This window comes from Anomaloglossus baeobatrachus, chromosome 2 (assembly GCF_048569485.1).
Source record: "Anomaloglossus baeobatrachus isolate aAnoBae1 chromosome 2, aAnoBae1.hap1, whole genome shotgun sequence".
NCBI classification, from domain to species: Eukaryota; Metazoa; Chordata; class Amphibia; order Anura; family Aromobatidae; genus Anomaloglossus; species Anomaloglossus baeobatrachus.
Genome location: NC_134354.1, coordinates 48130550 through 48152557, shown reverse-complemented (window position 1 = coordinate 48152557; position 22008 = coordinate 48130550). Strand labels below are relative to the sequence as shown.

The 22008-nt window shown below is 48.5% G+C and overlaps 1 protein-coding gene across 3 annotated transcripts in view; it reads right to left on the bottom strand.

Moving 5' to 3' along the window:
* The window catches only part of EVA1C (eva-1 homolog C), a 147866-nt gene that overhangs the window by 9428 nt on the left and 116430 nt on the right, over positions 1 to 22008 (bottom strand). Inside the window, exons 5-7 of one of the 3 annotated variants that reach the window (XM_075335042.1) lie at positions 21311 to 21454; positions 15014 to 15094; positions 370 to 459 (exon numbers count right to left, since the gene is read on the bottom strand). In XM_075335042.1, the coding sequence (XP_075191157.1) occupies positions 370 to 459; positions 15014 to 15094; positions 21311 to 21454 (315 nt within the window). The remainder of the gene's footprint in view (positions 1 to 369; positions 460 to 15013; positions 15095 to 21310; positions 21455 to 22008) is intronic. The other 2 variants (XM_075335044.1, XM_075335045.1) reach the window with 2 other exon arrangements.

Sequence of the window (22008 nt, the reverse complement as noted above, 5' to 3'; positions counted from 1 at the left end):
TTTTCTATATATATGGAGACTTGATATATGCTACCTACAACTTTATTACAGGCAATATCTCCCTCTGCCATGTATAGTTAAATCACATTGGATCTAACCATTTAACTATTATTATAAACAGTTTAAAACTGTGTTTTTGGGTGCTGGCTCCTTATATCAAGACCATCCGTCATCCGGGGCGGTCCATTCAGGTTTTATGTGGTCATTAATTTTTGTTAATAAAGAATTATTGATTTTTTGAAATTGGCTTTGCAGTTGTTAATTGGTGTAGCTTCACAATAAATGGCCACATGAAAAGGGGATGTTGTAATAAGATGACCCGTCTGAACCTATCAGCACTATTAGTCCTTTCTTGTGAAACAACCTCACCTCTTACATAGGAATACGCTGCAAGAAGGTCACTGAAGAAGAGTCCGTCTCTGCTGGGAAGCCGCGATTCTGAGAGGTTGGGCTTGCTATCTGTATTAAAAGATAATGTTAAAAAAAAAAATCAGTTGATGACAAAAATGTAAGCATCCTCCAGAGCCAAAATAGAGGACTAGAATGTTTCATACCCAAATTATACCTAATCCGTGAAATGAAGCGCGTCAGTGTGAAGACAATGGAATAGAAAGCACATTCTGATCATACTTCAGTACAAGTAGTATGTAGATAGGGAGAGGCAGGTAACGCAAGCTAAGCATGCCGTATATACACATCACATCTAGCCAGTATACGGCCTCATTCACACTCATAATTCATATCTGTATGTCTTGCATCTGAATAGTAAATGTGCAGTTAATGTTAATTAATGCAGTTTACATTATTATTTCCCTATTTAATATACACAGCATTATTTTTGCTAGAGAGGTTTAAGTAACCTAAAATATTTCCAGCCATGTAATGATTTGCTTTAATCTGCGGGGAAACTTGGCATCAAGGATTCAAAGGCAGTCTGTCAGGTCAAGACGACTGTTCACACCAAGCACAAGCACTCTGTGCCAAACAGCTCCGTGCACCTTCCCACTCACTTGTTTTCCATCTACCTCTGTCCTCTTTTGGCTCCTGTAAAGCAAGAGCAGTCAATGGAGAAGAGAATGGTAGAGATAAATGGAAAAAAAAATAGTGAATAAGAAGGTACACTGAACTGATCAACCATGCAAGGGGTGCATTGAGCTCCTGTGCTTGGTTTGTACAGTCATTTTGTGCTAACACTGCCTTTTAGTTCATTGCAATGCGATCACTAGAGGAAAGAAGAACTACAGGATGTCCTCTGAAGTCCCCAAAAGAAAGAAACACTTTTTGTATAGATTAATTGATTTTCTAAACCAGAAAATAATTTTAAGCTAAAGGTACACTTTGATGTCTGCCGAGCAGCTGGAAGGAACTCGGACTGGGCATGTTGGATTTCAATATGCCTAATCCTTTGATCTCCTGTGAAGGTGTCTGCTAGGAGATTACGCTATGTGCCAGTGTCAGTATACATGCATAATCTACTGCTCAAACCATGTATATTGTTGGGGAATTTAAAGGGAACCTGTCACCATTTTTTTGGCCTATACGCTGCGGCCACCACCACCGGGCTCTTATATACAGCATTCTAACGTGCTGTATATAAGAGCCAAGGCCAGGAGTATAACATAAAAAACACTTTATAATACCTAACGGTCGTGCGGTGGGCCTAATGGGCATCTCCGTTCTCCGGTGCGGACGCCTACCCTTTCAACCATCTTTGTCCTCTTTCTGAAGCCTGTGTGCATGACTTGGCTACGTCATACACACTCACCGGTCCTGCGCAGGCGCACTACAATACTTTGATCTGCCCTGCTCAGGACCTGAATACCGGTGAGTGCGTATGACGTCGGACCCAAAGATGGCCAAAAGATGCGGTGCCGGGAACCGGACAACGGAGACGCCCATTAGGCCCACCGCGTGACCGTTAGGTAAGTATTATAAAATGTTTTTTATGTTATACCCCCAACCTGGGCTCTTATATACAGCATGTTAGAATACTGTATATAAGAGCCCGGTGGTGGTGGCCGCAGCTTATAGGCCAAAAACGTGGTGACAGGTTCCCTTTTAAAGTTTCATCACTGGCTGAGCTCTGACTGGTAAAAACTTAAGCAGAAAAGTGATAAGACATTGATATATATAAGCCACACAGGGACAGAACAGTAGGGGTATTCGGCTGTAGTTTACTAGTTATTATTTGGGGGCATTTTGTTTGTGCAGAGACTTAACTTAAGGGGAATGTAGCATCAAAAACTTAACTATTATTTCAATCGGCTGGGGACCCTCACACTGGGGACCATGCACTGTTCCTTAGTTCAGAGGTACACTTGATAGTAGCGAGGTCTGAGTTGCCAGTGTGACCCTAACTCCCCTCCCCCTCCTCCACCCAAGGGGTGAGCTGGGACCATAGTCACAAACCCCATAACTAAACACGGACAGGGGGAAAACCAAAACTTGTACACACGGCAATCAAACACAAAGGAGCGATTAAACGTGCACAGTGGAAAATAACATAAAAGGGAGGAAGTAAACGGACAACTGGGACATCAGGTTGCCTATCAGGCTTTGCAGTGTGAACAGAGCCTAATGTTGCCATGACACCTAATGAGATTGGAACTGAACATCATATGACAGGTTATAGCAGAGGCCTTTTTTCCCCCTCTCTATTCACAATGACCTTTGCACACGGTAATTAGATGCTTCAATACAAAATATATTGTCTAAGTCAGTCTATTGCTGCTAATTTACATGTTCATTTCCTTAAAGAACAGGAACTATAAGTTTAGAATAGCACCAATTTGACAATGTAAAAATTCCAATTGCATTTATATTTTTATTAATGCAGATTGTTACAAAAAAAAGTACGAAAAGGAAAAAAATAAATAAATCCTGATGTACATTCCCTTTGGAGGAAATCTGTTATTAGGATCAAGCCTCCTAAGCCGTCTATATCAGCATATAGGTCATAGCAAGTTGCATAAAATGATACTTTGATATTTACAATCCGATGTCTTATTCCAAAGAAATCCAAATTTTTCTAAATATGTACATCATCTGTTAAGATCTATGGGCTGGACATAGATCTCCCTGAGAATCTTCCTCCAGAGCTTATCTTAAATGAATGAGGGTGTGAGACATGTAATGACTGACAGTCTGCTCTCTATCTATGTGTTTCACACTGGTAATGCCCCTTTTCGTGTATGGCTTTGGAGCGTTAATCTTAACAGATTCCCCTTAAGATGATTTTTTACTTTAGCTCTTTTAGAGATATTTTATTATTTAGCTCTTGAAGAAAAGGAAAAATTACTTCACATACAGTGGAAAAATTGACAGATCTTGCACAATATCTGGCTCTGCATGCACCATGCAAACTACAGCAACATCTGAGCAAACACACAATATAAATCATAAAGTTTACATGTACAGTGTAATTAAAGTTGACTTTGTAAATACTTTGCTCTTTGGGTTTTGCACAAGTTTACAATTTTTTTGTTTTTTTTTAACTTATATATAAATTGCTGCTTTCAAGATTATGATGGTTCCCCTGGAAATAGACAGCAGTTTTTGTCATAGCTGTCAAAATACTTCTGAGTAAATCGTATCTCATAATTTTTGATGGACAACAAACAATGCAGACGCAAATACAGTCAGGGCCGAAAGTGTTGGCACCCTTGAAATTGTTCCAGAAAATGAAGTATTTCTCCCAGAAAATTATTACAATTACACTTTTTTTTGTGCGTATTGGAACAACACACAAAAAAAAAAATCGGATAAAAAAATCTCCAATTACAAACAATAGAAAACTATACATTTTTTTTTCTATTTTTTTTCTAACTTTAGATAATATATACATTTATTTATTTTTATCCATTAAAAGAAAAAAAAATATTTTGTTAGCCCAACAAGTAAAGTTAGGACCATTAAAGGGGTATTTCCATCTCTTAAGCCTGCTTTACACGTTGCAATTTCGCATACGATACCGTATGCGATTTGCAACGCCCCATCGTATGTGTGGCACGTTCAATTTGTTGAACGTGAAACACATAAGATCAACCCCGTCACACGTACTTACCTACCATACGACCTCGATGTGGGCGGCGAACGTCCACTTCCTGGAGTGGGAGGGACGTTCGGCGTCACATCGACGTCACGCGGCAGCCGGCCAATAGAAGCGGAGGGGCGGAGATGAGCGGGACGTAAACATCCCGCCCAGCTCCTTCCTTCCACATTGTCAGCCGGGAGCTGCAGGACGCAGGTATGATCTGTTCATCGTTCCCGGGGTGTCACACACTGCAATGTGTGCTGCCTCGGGAACATTGAACAACCCGACGTGCAATTTTAGAGAAAGGTACGATGTGTATGCGATGAACGGATTTTCGTTCAATCGCAATCGCACGTACCTGTCACACCCTGCAATGTACCTTACAATGCCGGATGTGCGTCACTTACGACGTGACCCCGCCGACACATTGTAAGATATATTGCAGCGTGTAAAGCGGGCTTTAGATCCTATTCCAATATGTAGTAGGTGTAATAATATTAGCAAATGCCTCCATTTACAGAAGTAGTATTGTTCTTCTGAAAAGCCATGTCTCTTACCTCATGTGCAGGGCATTACAGTAGCTTAGGTATCTATGGTTACGACCATTACCAACTAACTAACTGTCCCTATATGCATTGCCGTAACCTTGGATAGCTAAGTATCATCTGTACAAACAATTATACGCAAGTACAACCAAGATGGGCATGTCCAGCCATCATACTGCTCAGGGAGGGGACGGGTTCTGTGTACCAGAGATGAAAGTGCTTTGGTCAGACATGTGCATATCAACCCAAGAACAAAAGCAAAGACCCTGTGATGATGCTGGCGGAAGCTGGTAAGATTGTGTCATTATCCACAGTAAAATGAGTACTGTATCAACATGGGCTGAAAGGCCACTCTGCCAGGAAGAAGCCGTTACTCTAAAAGAAACATAAACAAGCCAGATTAATGTGTGCAAATGCACATAATTTTAGCAAATACCTCCAATTAGAAATGTAGTATAGTTCATCTCATTCACTATGTTGCTTACCTCATGTTGAGGGCATTGCAGGACCTTAAGCATCCATGGTTACGACCACACATATAATCTCAGGTAGTTCCTAGTAGTCATAACCATGGATTTCTAAGGTCCTGCAATGCCCTGCACATGAGGTAAGCAAGAGCTTTTCAGAAGAACAATACTAAATTGGAGACATTTGCTAATAGTATTATTATTATTATTATTATTACTACATATTGGGATAGGATCTTGAAGATGGGAATACCCCTTTATATCATTATATGCATGAAGGTCCTGGCATCTTACTAAAAGGTCTCTTTTGGTTGTTTAGGAACAAAACTCTTTGATCTTTAAGGGAGTTAAAATGTATAGAGCAAAGTATTCACATGGTTTCCCAACATTTTATATGTATTTAAAAGAAAAAAAAAAAACAGACCTTTTTTTTAGGTCTTGAGTTGCCCAAGAGAAATCATGGTCTTGTTGCCCATAGCAACCAATTGAAGTTTAGGTTTTATTATTTGTACTATGCTGTATAAATGTAAATTGGACATGATTGGTTGCTATGGGCAACTAGGCCTTGTATTTCCTCTGAAACAGCAGATACCTGAGGCCTTACATTATAGTGATTATAGCAATACTGTGTCTGCCAAAAACATGCAAGCAGCAATGAGAAAATCTGAGCGATTCCTGACCATAGATTCCATCAGGAGAATATTATGAGCGGTCACTAACCAACCATCTTGATTTTTGTGAAAGGGATGCAGATATGCCCATATTAACAAGTGTAGAGGCCCACACAGCATGGGGCTTCGTCTGCCCAGGTTTCTATTGACAACATCTGCTGCACATGGGCGCCAGATAAGCTCACTGCATGTACAGAGTGCACAGGAGCAGGGCGCAGGAGCTGGCTGTGTTATACAGCTGGCAACCAGGTCCAATAGCTATGATCGAAGGCAGACCCATTTAGCTAGCTTAGATCTAAGCTGTCGCTATCATTTGCGACAGCGGCTGGACATGAGGAAAATTGTCTCTTCCGACACATACTGCCATTGTGAGGTGACGATGACATTGTAATGGCAACCAGGGAGAACCTACTGAAGGCCCTGTGTCAGCCATGTTTGCACACCTATGAAGCTCAGCTTGTGACCGGGCTTCGTTGGAGATAGGTAATTTTGCCGTACACCGCAATATTACAGCATTACAAGTAATCAATTGTTCACAAGCCCTTTTTTTCCCAGAAAGGAGATATTACAAAAAATGCCCTACCACATGCACATTTGTATGAACTAATGAAATATTATATTCATCCCATATGAGATATCCCATTTTTTTGTCACTTTGCCTCCCCAACAACATGGAATAGATGAGATCAGAAACTCGAATGGACCCCAAAATGGTAATGATAAAAATTACAGGTTTTACTGTAAAAAAACCCCAAGTATCTCATTTAACGCTATTGATTGAAAAATAAAAATGTTATGGCTCTTTAGAGTTGAGGAGAAAAAATGGAAGAGAGGCCCACTGAGACTCTGGTCACCAAAAATCAGCATAAACTTGAAGTCGGCCCCACCATGACCAAAGGGGTTTTCTTGACAAGCTGTATCTGCTGGCCATATACAAGAGCGCAACGACTGCGGTCACAGAGATCGCCACTGCAACCGGCCCCGGGGGTACATGGGGCCCACCTGCTCCAGCTCCTGACTCAGATGGATGTGTGTCCATGGGCACGCATCCACATCCAGCTGAAATACATGGCAGCACAGAGACCCGTCGGGTCCCTGCACTGTGAAGTGCTGCCGCTGATTAAGGCTATGAATATTCACTGCTTCCTACGTGCACAATCCAGGGCACGGGGAGCAGAGAATATGCTAACAGCTACTGAAAGTGGCCGCACATGACAGTGACGTCATGCGTTCCGCCGCTTACATGCTATTCACACGGACTTACCTTCCCTGCAACGTCGCTCTGGCCGGCAAACCGCCTCCTTTCTAAGGGGGCAGTTTGTGCGGCGTCACAGCGACATCACACAGCAGCCGTCCAATAGCAGAGGATACATTCCCCTTTTGGAACTAAGACTAACTGACTGTCTATTAAAATTATTTTGCTTTGGCAGCATCAGATTGAGCCAAAGGCCCACCTCTTTTACGCCCCACCTAACCGAAGGATGCACTGCTAATTTTTGCCTAAACAACTCATCATAATTAAGCCATGCAAATCCGCCAAAATTATGATAAGCCTCTAATATGGTGTCTTGATGCTGAAAAAGCCCACTACACATATTAGGAAACTTCTCCCCAAGAACCGCAGCAAAAATAAAGAAAGCCTGTAGCCAAGAATTAAAAAACTTAAAGTTCTTCCTCTTCTCTATCTCTGACTCCAGTTTACTATCTGGCCTCTCAAACTTATGCTGCGGTTCCCTAGAAACCGGGACAAGCATATATAAATCAACAAATTCTAAACTCCAAATTTTCTCTTTGACAGAGGCACTGAGATGGAAACCCAAAGGGTAAATTTCGCAAGACAGTGACTCTGACGCACCAGGGAACCTGTCCTTTACATCAGCAACAGGTCCCTTAGGCAGAACCCCATTGTTACCAAATAACTCAGACAAAGTGCTAATGACAATGTCCTTCACACTGTCCCTATCACATGCAGAATTAATTACATGAAAAGTGTCACCACCACAATCAGTCCTCTGTCTCGCCAGGCTTCCGGGCGCGCCGTCTCTCACATGCTGCGATCTTCCAGTTGGTTCTGTCTCCTCTTCGGATCCTTCCAACGAGCTCCAAGCCGGAGTGCCACCACTGCCCCAGATGTGCTCTTTTGCGGGGGCAGCAGCGAAGTACTCTGGCCCGGATACACTGCCCTAGAAGCAGGGGCAGCACCGGCCGATGATATGTCCTGAGAAGCAGTGTTGTCGGCAGCTGCTGATGACGTCACCGCTGAGGTTGATGGAAGTCGTACGAGGATGATCCGGCTTGCTTATGCCGGCTCCTCTCACAAATATCTGGCGAAGACTCACCTCACGTGGTGACTCCCACCTCACATGATGCCTCAGCCAACTTCCTACTTGAAACCCGGCAATCGCGAGAAGATGATGACTTCCTCTTTCCTCCGCCGGACCTCTGAGAAGCAGCCGCCGGCGGTGAGTAAGTCATATTCCTCCTTCTCTTCTTCCACAGAATCATCACCGATTTTCACCGATCTTCTCCGCTTGAAAGATGTCCTCAGTTGACATGGATAGATCCAATATGGGACCGGACTTGATTGTCATTCGCCAGGCAGAATTGGAGCCATTTTTCTCCATATTCTTCACCGACCCCGAGCAGCAACTGTTGAATCAAGGACTCCATGTGAATCTTCTTTCTTCTCAGTTGTTACTGACACAGCTAACAAAAATGTCCACTATTTATAGATACAAATGTGGCGCCCTGGACTAGCCAGGTAGCCACAGACAAAACACACACACACACACCTCCACCCCCGGACAGTTACATTAGTCAGACACAAAACCCTTGTTGCCTCCCTCCAGGGTCTGATGTCCACACCAGGTTGGGCGGAGCCAGGCGGTTGGCCCCACCCACCGAGGAGTTCACAGGCCTGGAGGCGGGAAAAGTGACAGATCAGTCTTGGAGGTGGAAGTGAGAGGAGAAAACACTTGAGGTGTCTGGGTCGGAGCCCGGACTTTGACAGCAAGGTTGGCAGAAGGTGGTGGCCGTCTGCAGGAGTTGGTGGAACTCCGCAGAGCCGTAAGGATCGGGGCTGGGCGGTGGCCCACCGGTATCGGACCAGGGAACGGAGTGAAGCTAAGCACACAGGCAGGACCATTGGACCCCGACCAGGCTTGGAGCCGCCGTCAATAGTCAAATCCGAATGTGACAGGAACCCCCGGGGTTCCCTAACAACCAAGTCCCGATTGAAGGCAACTGCTCACACCGTGAGGATACACAGCCACCGCCACCGGCTAGAAATCCAAGGGCCAGCGCCTGCGGGCAAAACAGGCTCCTCCGGTATCTATACACCGGGGAGCGGACTACCATTGGGAAGCCATTGGAGTCAACACAGTACACAAAGGCGCAGGGAGAGACAGCCACCATCACCTGTCCGGGGAGAGACACTGCAGCCGGCTGTGGGACCCGTCCATCCAGCCGTTTGGTTTACCGGAGACTTTGTGCATCTCTTGCTGAGTGAGTACACCCGTGCCATCCAGCACCGCGCCGCGCTGTCCCTGCAACCCTGCACCTCACCAACCCTGCCTCCCCGTCACACCACCGGGCCCCGGGACCACCAACCCCTACCCACAGAGGGGGAAAACAACCTCCCAGTTGCTCCCTACCATCGCTCCCGGGATCCCCGTCACCAGCAGCGGTGGTGCCCACCTTCACCACAACCCGTGGGTGGCGTCACTGACTAAATCCCCCAAAACCAACCACCCTTTTCACTCACAGGCGAGGAGCGCCGCTCGAGTCCCCGGATCTGGCCCACCGCTCGAGCCACCGAGCAGCCGCAGCAGCGCCGGACCCGAGCGTTAGCGAGCGCAGCGCCCCGCCGCCCGTGACACAATTCCCGTTCAAATACAAAAACTGACCAATCAAACTATTCAAAACTGGCGCGCAACAGGCTGAACAGAAACCAGATGCAGCCTGTTCGCGTTACCTGCTATCTTTTCAAAATTAACCCCTTGTAAACAGAATTTTAAACCCAACAGCAATTACTGAACGGGCCTATGTCACCATGTGATCCCCAGACTAGGCGCTGCTGGTAATTAATCAGGAACTTAGCTTCCTCTTTCTGCAGACTCTTGTACTCCTCACTCAGTGATGACCGCTCCTGCATAAAGGCCGCTTTACACGCTACGACATCGCTAGCAATTGCTAGCAATGTTGAGCACAAAAGGACCCGCCCCCAACGTACATGCGATATCGTGTGATCGCTGCCGTAGCAAACATTGTCGCTACGGCAGCGTAACACGCACATACCTGCCTAGCGATGTCGCTGTGATCGGCGAACCGCCTCCTTTCTAAGTGGGCGAATCGTTCAGCGTCGCAGCGACGTCACAGCAGCGTCACCAAACCGCCGCCCAATAGAAGCGGAGGGGCGGAGATGAACATCCCGCCAACACCCTTCCTTACTCATTGCGGCCGGCCGCAGGTAAGGTGAGGTTCCTCGTTCCTGCGTTGTCACACATAGCGATGTGTGCTGCCGCAGGAGCGACAAACTACTTCGTACACGTACACCAAGTAGCAGCGATACTCGAGAATAGGGGGGCATGTCACCGATGAGCGATTTTGACCGTTTTTTGCGACGATTCAAAAGGTGTCACACGCAAAGACATCGCTAAAGCGACCGGATGTGCGTCACAAATTCAGTGACCCCAACGAGATCGCTTGAGCGATGTCGCAGCGTGTAAAGCGGCCTTAAGTATCTGTGTGACGCCCTGGACCCCAAGGGTCACAGGTCACAACACTCAACACATACACCTCCACACTAGAAAGGTACCACCAGTCAACCACAAAGACCTGATTGCCTCCCTCAGAGTCAGACAGGCACACCAGGTGGGTGGATTCAGGCAGAAAGACACGCCCTCCGAGGAGTCTGTTGGCCTGAGGCAGGAAAGACAGTGCAGTTCAGCAAGGAGTTCAGTGCAGTCCAGTACAGTACAGTGGAGAGTAGTGGAGTACAGTTCTGCTTGGGGCCTGGGCTGGAGCCTAGGACCCCAGATCAGTCAGGCAGGCAGACGGCAGTGGCCGCCTGCAGGAGACCGAGAATACGACCTGCGGAACCGTGAGGGAACGGGACAGGGTAGTGGCCCACCGGAACCGAACCGGGGAGCTAACAGGATACCGGAGCACCAGGCAGGGTACTCAGACCCCGAACTAGGCTATATGCCACCACCATAGTCGAATTAACTGATTGCGGTCTGGACCTCAGGGGTTCATTCCCACCAAAGTCCCGTTTGAAGACAACAGTCCAACCCGTCCAGATAGTAGCCACCGCCAGAGGCCAGAGATCCAAGGGCCAGCGCCTGCGGGCAAAAGGGGCTCCTACGACACATACACGCCGGGGAGCGGACTACCAGTGCCCAGGCACAGTGGTCACACTACAAACACAGGTGCAGGAGAAAGGCGGACATTGCCAACCCGACTAGGAAGCTGCAGCCAGCTGCGGGACCCGTTCATACCTTCGTTTGGTTCACCACTGACTCTGTGTGGTTTAATCGTGAGTACACCCGTGCCATCCGGCACCGTGCCGCATCGCAGCCCTGCGCCCTGCACCCCGGCCCTCGCACAACCGGGCCCCGGGACCAACATACCCCTACCCACGGAGGGGTCAACACCTAGCTGCGCTACTACACCGCTCCCGTGAGTCCCCGCACCTTCACCGCAGCGGTGGTGTCCACCATCACCACAACCCGTGGGTGGCGTCACGAACAATCATCCCAAAATCAAACACCCGCATTCCTCCAAACACCCTTCCAGAGCGACGTGACCCCCGAGTGGCTCGGTGGTTGCAGCCGAGGCCACGGGGCGGTACACATCTGCACTTCTGTGTCTGATTTATCCAGGGCCTCTTGCAGATCATTTATTGTACAATGATTTCAGTCTCTTCCACTTTTGCTCCGTTTCCTGGAGTTGGTGGCTTGCTATATCCAAAACTTCATCTTTTGAATCCACATTTTGGTCAGAAGTCATAAATCAACGTTTTTGGTCTGTTAGAGCAGAGGTCCCCAACTCCAGTCCTCAAGGCCCACCAACAGTGCAGGTTTTTGGGATTTCCTTAGTATTGCACAGGTGTTAATGTAATTACCTGCCCAGGTGCTGGTTCCAACAGCAGTGCAATGCTAAGGAAATCCTGAAAACATGCACTGTTGGTGGGCCTTGAGGACTGGAGTTGGGGAACCCTGTGTTAGAGATACAGGGACCTGATAGGATTTCCCTCCTTTCAGTATATTTGTGAGGCCAATGATGGGGGTACATTGCTCCACTGCCTTGTGAAATATGGCATAAGGGTTGCACTCAATGTTCTTCCTCTTCTCTTTACTTGCCTTGTAATATTTCTCCAGCTGTATTCTCTTGATTTTCTCAAGAGTCCTGTTAATGATCTGCCATGACAAAAGCTTATGAACGCCTTTCATCATCATATTGATGAACTTGCTTATAGCCGGGTCAGTGAAGACAGAGCTGGTCAGTCCGGGTGGACATGCCTTGATGGGTCTGACGACCTTAAGTTCCCATACCTCCTGATCTTCTTTACTGAGGTTCTTGAAGGGATGGCGGTATTTCTCCTTATCAGTGACAGGGTCCAAATACTGAGGTGGCTATATACCAGGATGAGGTGGCTATATACCAGGATGTGTTGGCTATATACCAGGATGAGATGACTATATATCAGGATGAGAGGGGTAAATTCAAGGATGGGGCACTATATACCAGGATGGGAGGGCTTTATTCCAGGATGGGTGCTATATATCAGAATGGGGACATGCTTGGGACATATACCAGGATGGGGACATGATGGAAGCATATACACCAGGATAGGGACATAATGGGAACATATATACCTGGATGGGGACATGATGGGAGCATATATACCAGGATGGGGTCATTATGGGAACATATATACCAGGATGGACCATGATTGAGACATATATATTAGGATGGGGCCATATATACCAGGCTATATCCATGATCAGAGTCATACACCATGATGGGGCAATGATGGGGACATAAATACCAAGATATAGGCCTGATGGGGGGTCATACATCCGAATGGGGCCATGATGGGGTCATGATGAAAATATACATACCAGGATGGGACCATATATACCAGGATATAGCCATGATGGGGTTATACACCAGGATAGGGCCATGATCGGGACATATTTACCAGGATGGGGGAGATATTTACCAGGAAGTGGCCCAGGATGGGGGATATTAGTACAGGATGGGGGACATTACTACACAATGAGAGGGGAGGGAGGCAACTTGTATGTATTTATAGGATTTAGAATGTTACAATGGCCTATACATCTGACGAACATATGGGTGGATGAGCCCAGGATCAAACTCTGCATCGGGGCCCATCAATTTCTAGTTACGCCACTGGCCATATTGTAAGCATTTCTTTGACTGATATCTGTCACTTGCTATTTAGTAAGCTCCTGAGTGCAGGCAGCTGTAGTGACTTTTCTAAATTCCCCAATTATTACTTATCTACAGGAGAAATGATTAGTGTTGTATTGTTTGGGGTCCTACCATGAAGACAAAAAAAGAGTTCATGAGCAGCTGGGGTTGCACATTGCAGCTCTATTCATGGGCTATGGGACTGATGGAGATTACTCCATTCTGCTCAAATGTATGTATTTTACATGAGGAGGTGATGACTTCCTCCATCTTGGTCTTGATCATGCATTTCTTCCATCTATTAAAACTAAATTAATTAGAGTGGAATAGATCTGGTTCCTACTTACCCTTAGATCTTTTAGCTTGTCAAAGCTCAGTACAGAGATGAGTCTGTCTAGATTTGGGACCCATCAGCATGAGGTCACCTTTTCATGAAAACATACGTATATACCAATGTACTGCACTTTGTACTGTGGCTCAGTCCCACTTAGCTTCTTTTTCCGGTCTGCAGCACCAGAGTTAGGGGTACTTTGCACACTACGACATCGCAAGCCGATGCTTGCAATGCCGAGTGCGATAGTCCCTGCCCCCGTCGCACATACAATATTGTGTTATAGCTCCCGTAGCGAACATTATCGCTACGGCAGCTTCACACGGACTTACCTGCCCTGCGACGTCGCTCTAGCCGGCGAACCGCCTCCTTGCTAAGGGGGCGGGTCATGCGGCGTCACAGCGACGTCACACGGCAGGCAGCCAATAAAAGCGGAGGGGCGGAGATGAGCGGGACGTAAACATCCCGCCTACCTCCTTCCTTCTGCATAGCCGGCGTGAGCCACAGGACGCAGGTAGGAGATGTTCCTCGCTCCTGCGGCTTCATACACAGCGATGTGTGCTGCCGCAGGAACGAGGAACAACATCGTAACATCGGTCCTTACGAAATTATGGAAATGACCGACGCTACACCGATGATACGATTTCGGCGCTTTTGCGCTCGTTAATCGTATCAAAAACGATTTACACACTCCGATATCGACAGCGAAGCCGGATATGCGTCACTTTCGATTTGACCCCACCGACATCGCAGCTGCGATGTCGTAGTGTGCAAAGTACCCCTTAGACATAGAACTACAGATGGGTGAACCGGCAGATATTACAGTTGGGCGTGTCCAGTATGATTTTTAAAAAAAAATCCGGTCCAGGACTGGACTTGAACCTGAACATCTGCCAGACACCAAACCCCAGATAAGTTTATGGGGATCCGAATATTGTGCTGTAAAATCGTGGTGGAAAGAGTTAGGGGGATTAGAGCAAGACCCTTATACTTATTGAGTCTCCCGTGCAACTTAAACACTACTTCTGGTTCTGCTCATTAACCCTCATACATATTCCCTGCTTCCTCCACCCACCGTCAGTCCTGGTGTCTGTGATTGGAAGTAGTTTTACAGCAGCGCGGGAGACTCGGTAAGTATAATTCTCATGCTGTATTCCGTTTTCTTTATCCTTTATTTATTTATTTTTAAACTATCCGGGTGGTCGAATCTTAGATGGAGTTCCCCGAGAACTCCATGTTTGGGGTCCATGCACGGACACTAGGTAGTTTGGGTTTTGCCCATCACTACACACAGGACCTTTTGAAAAGTCCTGGAAAACCCATTTAAAGTTGCCCAGACAAAAAAAAATGATATAATGTAGAGATGACCAATCAGTCATATAAATAAGGTCCTTGGGAACAGATTATAAGATCTTGATCCTTTTAGATTTAAAAAAAAGCTCTTATATGTAAATATTAGGTTCTCCTCGAATCTATGGTCAAGAACAGAAAATATAAGAGAAGTGGATATAATCTGAGATAATTACCATATTTACCATCGTTCAGCTTCGTAGGAGGCATTACATAAGAGACCTTGGGGTCAACCTCTTTCAGTATGATTTTTGGAACTATAAATAAAAAAAAGAGAATTTTGTTTACTTACCGTAAATTCTTTTTCTTATAGTTCCGTCTTGGGAGACCCAGACCTTGGGTGTATAGCTTCTGCCTCCGGAGGACACACAAAGTACTACACCTAAAAGGTGTAGCTCCTCCCTCTGAGCCTATACACCCCCTGGTGAACCAGTCACAACCAGTTTAGTGCAAAAGCTGAAGGAGAATAGCCACCCACAAGTAGAACAGAGCAAGAGCCGGAACAACCGGAGACTCTGTTCACGACAACAGCATGTGAAAACACACGGAACAAGGAAATTGCCAACAGGCAACAGGGAGGGTGCTGGGTCTCCCAAGACGGAACTATAAGAAAAAGAATTTACGGTAAGTAAACAAAATTCTCTTTTTCTTTATCGTTCCTTTGGGAGACCCAGACCTTGGGACGTTCCAAAGCAGTCCCTGGGTGGGAAGAAACAAAAAAACTAAGAAGTAGGCAGAAACCTAACTTCACAAATGGGCGACCGCCGCCTGAAGGATGCGTCTGCCCAAGCTCACATCTGCCGAAGCATGAGCATGCACTTGGTAATGCTTCGAGAAGGTATGCAGACTAGCCCAAGTGGCAGCCTGACAGACTTGCTGAGCCGTAGCCTGGTGCCGAAAAGCCCAAGAGGCACCGACAGCCCTGGTCGAGTGCGCTTTGATCCCCGGCGGGGGAGGAGCCTGCGAACTTTGGTAGGCGTCCAAAATGGTCGACCTAATCCAACGGGCTAAAGTCGGCTTAGAAGCAGGGAGACCCTTGCGCCGACCTGTGGTTAGCACAAAAAGAGAGGTGCACCGCCTAAGCGCAGCGGTGCGAGACACATAGATCCGGAGAGCATGCACCAGATCTAGAGTATGTAGAGCTTTTTCAAAGCGATGAACAGGGGCCGGACAGAAGGAAGGTAAGGTAATGTCCTGGTTAAGGTGGAAAGGAGAGACCACCTTAGGAAGGAAGTCCGGAGTCGGACGGAGAACCACCTTGTCTTGATAAAAGACCAAAAAGGGTGACTCCGAGGAGAGCGCAGCCAAATCAGAAACTCTCCTGAGAGAAGTTATAGCAACCAGAAAGGCCACTTTCTGTGAGAGACGATACAAAGAAACCTCCCTAAGGGGCTCAAAGGGGGGTTTCTGCAAGACCGTGAGAACCAAGTTAAGGTCCCAGGTGTCCAAGGGCCGCCGGTAAGGCGGGATGATGTGAGACGTGCCCTGCATGAAGGTGCGGACCTGAGCCAGCCGAGCGAGACGCCGCTGGAACAGGACAGACAGGGCCGAAACCTGTCCCTTGAGAGAGTTGAGGGACAGACCTAGCTGCAGACCGCACTGTAGAAAAGACAGAAGGGTCGGCAAGGAGAATGGCCAAGGAGAATGGCCGGTAGAGCGACACCAGGACAGGAAAATTTTCCAAGTCCTGTGATAGATCTTAGCGGACGAAGACTTACGGGCCCGAGTCATAGTGGAGATGACTTCAGGGGGAATACCAGAAGCCGTCAAAATCCAGGACTCAAGAGCCACGCCGTCAATTTGAGGGCCGTAGAATTCGGGTGGAAGAACGGACCTTGCAAGAGTAGGTCTGGACGGTCCGGGAGAGGCCACGGCATCTCTACGGACAGTTGGAGCAAGTCCGGATACCAAGCTCGCCTGGGACAGTCCGGTGCAATGAGGATGACTCGACGACCCTCCATTCTGATCTTGCGCAGGACTCTGGGCAAGAGAGCTAGAGGGGGAAACACGTAGGACAGACGAAACTGGGACCAGTCCTGAACCAGAGCGTCCGCGGCGAAGGCCTGAGGATCGTGCAAGCGAGCCACGTAGACAGGAACTTTGTTGTTGTGATGGGATGCCATTAGGTCCACGTCCGGAGTGCCCCATTTGCGGCAGATCGACTGAAATACTGCCGGGTGCAGGGACCACTCGCCACCGTCCACGCTTTGACGGCTTAGATAATCTGCCTCCCAGTTGTCCACGCCTGGGATGTGGACTGCGGATATGGTGGACCTGGAGTCCTCCGCCCATTGAAGAATGCGTTGTACCTCCATCATTGCCAGGCGGCTGCGTGTCCCGCCTTGATGGTTGATGTAGGCAACCGCTGTCGCGTTGTCTGACTGGACTCGAATGTGCCTGCCCGCCAGCAGATGATGAAATGCTAGGAGAGCTAGAAGTACGGCTCTGATTTCCAGCACATTGATTGAAAGGGCTGACTCGGACGGAGTCCAAGTGCCCTGTGCTCTGTGGTGGAGACATACCGCTCCCCAGCCGGATAGACTGGCATCCGTGGTGAGAATCACCCAGGACGGAGCCAGGAAGGAGCGCCCTTGAGACAGGGAGAGGGGCCGAAGCCACCACTGAAGAGAGCTCCTGGTCCGCGGCGACAGAGCCACTAACCTGTGTAAGGAGGAAGGCCGCTTTTCCCAACAGCGGAGAATGTCCAGCTGCAGGGGGCGCAGATGGAACTGGGCAAAGGGAACAGCCTCCATGGACGCCACCATTTGATCCAGCACCTGCATCAGACGCCTGAGGGTATAACGGCGGGGCCTCAGGAGAGAGCGCACCGCCAGCTGGAGTGACAGCTGTTTGTCTAAGGGCAACTTCACAAGAACCGGCAGAGTCTCGAACTGCATCCCTAGGTACGTGAGACTCTGGGTCGAAGTCAGAGTGGATTTGGGAAGATTGACAAGCCACCCGAATTGGGCTAGAGTGCTGAGAGTGAGCGAGACACTCCGCTGACAGTCTGCGCTGGATGGCGCTTTGACTAGAAGGTCGTCCAGATAAGGGAGCACTGCCAACCCCTGGAGGTGCAGAACCGCAATCACTGCTGCCATGACCTTGGTGAATACCCGAGGGGCCGTGGCTAACCCGAAGGGGAGAGCCACGAATTGGAAATGATCGTGTCCTATTGCAACGCTGGTGTGAAACCGCAATGGGCACATGCAGATAGGCATCTCTGATGTCGATGGACGCCAGGAAATCCCCTTGGGTCATTGAGGCAATGACTGATCGCAGGGACTCCATGCGAAAGTGCCGCACCCGAACATGCTTGTTGAGAAGCTTGAGATCCAGGATGGGCCTGAAGGTACCGTTCTTTTTGGGAACTAGGAAGAGGTTTGAGTAGAAACCTCTGAACCGTTCCCGGGCGGGAACTGGTACAATTACTCCGTTGGCCTGCAAGGCTGCCACGGCCTGTGAAAAGGCGGCGGCCCTGGAGCAGGGGGGAGTTGAGAGAAAAAATCTGTTTGGCGGGCTGGAAGAAAATTCTATCCTGTAGCCGTGAGAAATGATATCTCTCACCCACTGATCGGAGACTTGTTGAAACCAAGCGTCGCCAAAGTGGGAGAGCCTGCCACCAACTAAGGACGTGGCTGGATCGGACAGAGAGTCACGAGGAGGCTGCCTTAGTGGCAGGACCTCCTGCGGCCTTCTGCGGACGCGCCCTGGAGCGGCAGCTGAATTTCTGGTCCTTGGCTGAGTTAGCGGACGAGGTGGAGGGCTTAGAGAACGACCAGTTGGAGGAACGTAAGGAGCGAAACCTCGACTGAATCCTACCCTGGGCAGTTTTCCTGGTCTTGGTTTGTGGCATGGAAGTACTCTTCCCGCCAGTAGCCTCTTTAATAATTTCATCCAGCTGTTCACCGAACAGCCGAGAACCAGCAAAAGGGAGCCCAGCAAGGTACTTCTTTGAAGAAGCATCTGCCTTCCACTCTCGAAGCCACAAGGTCCTGCGGATAACGAGGGAATTAGCTGAAGCCACCGCAGCGCGATGAGAAGCCTCCAGCATGGCAGACATGGCATAAGAAGAAAAAGCTGAAGCTTGAGAAGTTAAGGCAACCATCTCGGGCATAGATTCCCGGGTGAGGGAATGCATCTCCTCTAGAGAAGCAGAGATGGCTTTGAGGGCCCACACTGCTGCAAAAGTTGGAGAAAACGCGGCCCCCACCGCCTCATACACGGATTTGGCCAGAAGGTCAATCTGACGGTCAGTGGCATCCTTAAGGGAAGTGCCATCAGCCACAGACACAACGGTCCGGGCTGAGAGCCTAGACACCGGAGGGTCTACCTTTGGGGAGTGAGTCCACTCCTTGACCACCTCAGGTGGAAAGGGAAAACGGTCATCAGAACCACGCTTTGGGAAGCAATTGTCAGGACAGGCCCTGGGTTTGGTCACAGCGGCCTGAAAACTGGAGTGGTTAAAGAACACACTCTTTACTCTCTTAGGCGAGGTAAACTGGTGCTTTTCTGCCAGAGAGGGTTGCTCCTCTGATACTGGCGGATTGAGATCCAGTACAGAATTAATGGAAGCAATCAAGTCACTAAATTCTGAGTCACCCTCGGAAGGAGCAATGGGGCACATGGAGTTAGCCTCCGAGCCCCCTGTATAGGCATCCTCCTCATCCTGCAAGTCCTCAGCCCTTGAATCAGAACCATGGGATGAGGAGGGAGAGGGAACTGTGCGGAGCCTCTTAGACGGACGGGGTCCGTGCCCTGATGGTGAATCCTCTGTGAGCTCCAGTCCTAAAGGCCCCTTAGCAAGAGCATTAGAGGCACCCTGTGGAGGGGGCTGATGCATATTCATCAAAGTCCTGGACAGATGTCCCATGGACTCAGCAAATGACTGGGAAATAGACCTAGAAAAAGACTCTACCCAGGCCGGGGGTTCAGCCACATGTGCAGGAGCAGCCTGAGAGACCACTGGGGCCGAGACCCCAGGCCGTGGCACCTCCAAGTTAGAGCAGACCTCACAATGTGGATAGGTGCTTGCTTTAGGCAGCGGCAGCTTACATGCAGCACATACAGCATAAAACTTTGGAGCCTTGCTCCTTGTGTGAGACATGCTGCCTGAGTGGGGGGAAACAGCTTCTATAAAAGGAATGAATCCCAGGGAGAATATAGCAGAGGTCCACAACCGGAGACCTGCTGTGTCTTACCAGACCGCTGGCAGCGGTGTTGTGTGCCCTCCAGATCCCAAAGCCCGGACCCCCAATGCACAGCACCTCAGCAGGGATGCAGAGTGCAGGACGGGCTAGAACAGAGTGGAACCTGCCCAAGAAGATGGCCGCCGGAACGAAGAGAGGGGGCGGAACCTTGGGCGTCCCTGTAGGAAGGGCGGGATCTGGAGGGCCATAGAGGCCTGCAGGGGGGGGAGTCGCACACAAGCAGTGAGGAGGGTCCCTCCCCTGTGCAGGACGGCCACCGGGAGGGGCCATGCCTGTCCCTCAGCATGAGTGACATGCGAGGGCAGGTAACAGAAACTAGGCCTCCGGTGAAGCCGGGGCCTAAATTTAAGCAGCGAGGCCGACGCGCAGGCACCATCGGCGCGGTTCTCGAGCGAAAAGCCAGAGGACCGGCCGGAAATGCTAAAAAACACAGTAAACACACTCTCCCCCCACAATAAATGACAGGGACCCCAACATATGAACGTCTCAAGGTACTTAGCTGCTGAGACGCAGGGCCAGGTCCCTGGGGGTGAGTGCTCCAGTCCAGCAGGGTCCTCAAGGGGCTGTGGCCGGAGACCGGTCTCCTGCCAGGCATGGAGACCGTGCTGGCTCCCACTTCAATCCAGAGCCCAGGAGGGATGGTGAAGGAGCACGGCATGTAAGGCTCCAGCCTTGGAAATCAACCTTACAACACCACCGACACAGTGGGGTGAGAAAGGACATGCCGGGAGTCCAGACGTGGACCCGCAGTTCTTCAATCTTCTTCCAAAAAAAGGAAAAAAAAAAAAAAAGGAAAAAAATCATACGAGACCGCATGTGTGGATGTATGCCTCCTGAACACAAAGCGAAAAACTGGTTGTGACTGGTTCACCAGGGGGTGTATAGGCTCAGAGGGAGGAGCTACACCTTTTAGGTGTAGTACTTTGTGTGTCCTCCGGAGGCAGAAGCTATACACCCAAGGTCTGGGTCTCCCAAAGGAACGACAAAGAAAGAAACATGGTCTATTGTCTACTACAAGTTCTCACCATTTGCAGGAGAAGCAACATTTTTCCATTGTATTTCATAAGTAATATAGATCGACACCAGCTCATGATCGGACTGGTCCATCGGAGTACTGGAAATCCTCCAAAGGGTCCAGATAATCCACCATCACCAGAACTTTATTTTTAGAGATTATCACACAAATATCCTACTAAGCCATATTCCTGATGTGCGATGTAATACTAGCATAGTATACAATTAAAGGGGATATAAACCTGTCCTTACCACAAGAAAAATTTACAGTAAGATATTTCACGACTCCAGGAAGACAAGGACTTCCGAAATGTTTATCGAGGACGACCATTCTGCATCTTTGCTTCCCATAGCATCTCTGTGCTAGCACATCTAAGGCAGAGTATGATATACAGTCTGGAAAACAGAGGGAGATTTTGTAATTAGGTCCGGTTTTGTGAAAAACATCTAAATGGAGATGCGAGGCCTAAAATGGTTTTCTCACTTCAAGGAACATATCACTTGGATTTGGCATAATCCCACTTCTGGGACCTTCATCAGTTAGAAAAACCAGCTTGTGACCTCTGCTGATCAATTCATGGAGCCGTGCGCAGTACTTGTCATAGACAGGGGCCAATTCTTCTTGGCAGTTTATGGGGAATGCGGCTAATTGTATCAGCAAATAGGGATCAGATTGGTGGCAGGTTAGAGTAAAGTAAAGATATTTTTGTTACTGTGGTGCAAAGTCCAGGCTGGTCCTCAAACGGCAGCTGGACCAGGGCAGTCTTCACTTCTTGGGACGGTATCCTCAGCCTCGCCTACTAGGCCCAATGATGTCAAGAAATTGTTGCACAAAGTACATCATGACGTCACGAAGGCTATAAAATGCAAGAGTAACCCCTATCTTTATTTGCCCCTTACTCTCTCCTCTCTGCGCAGCTCTCTCTTCCCCTCTCACAGCAAATATGCAT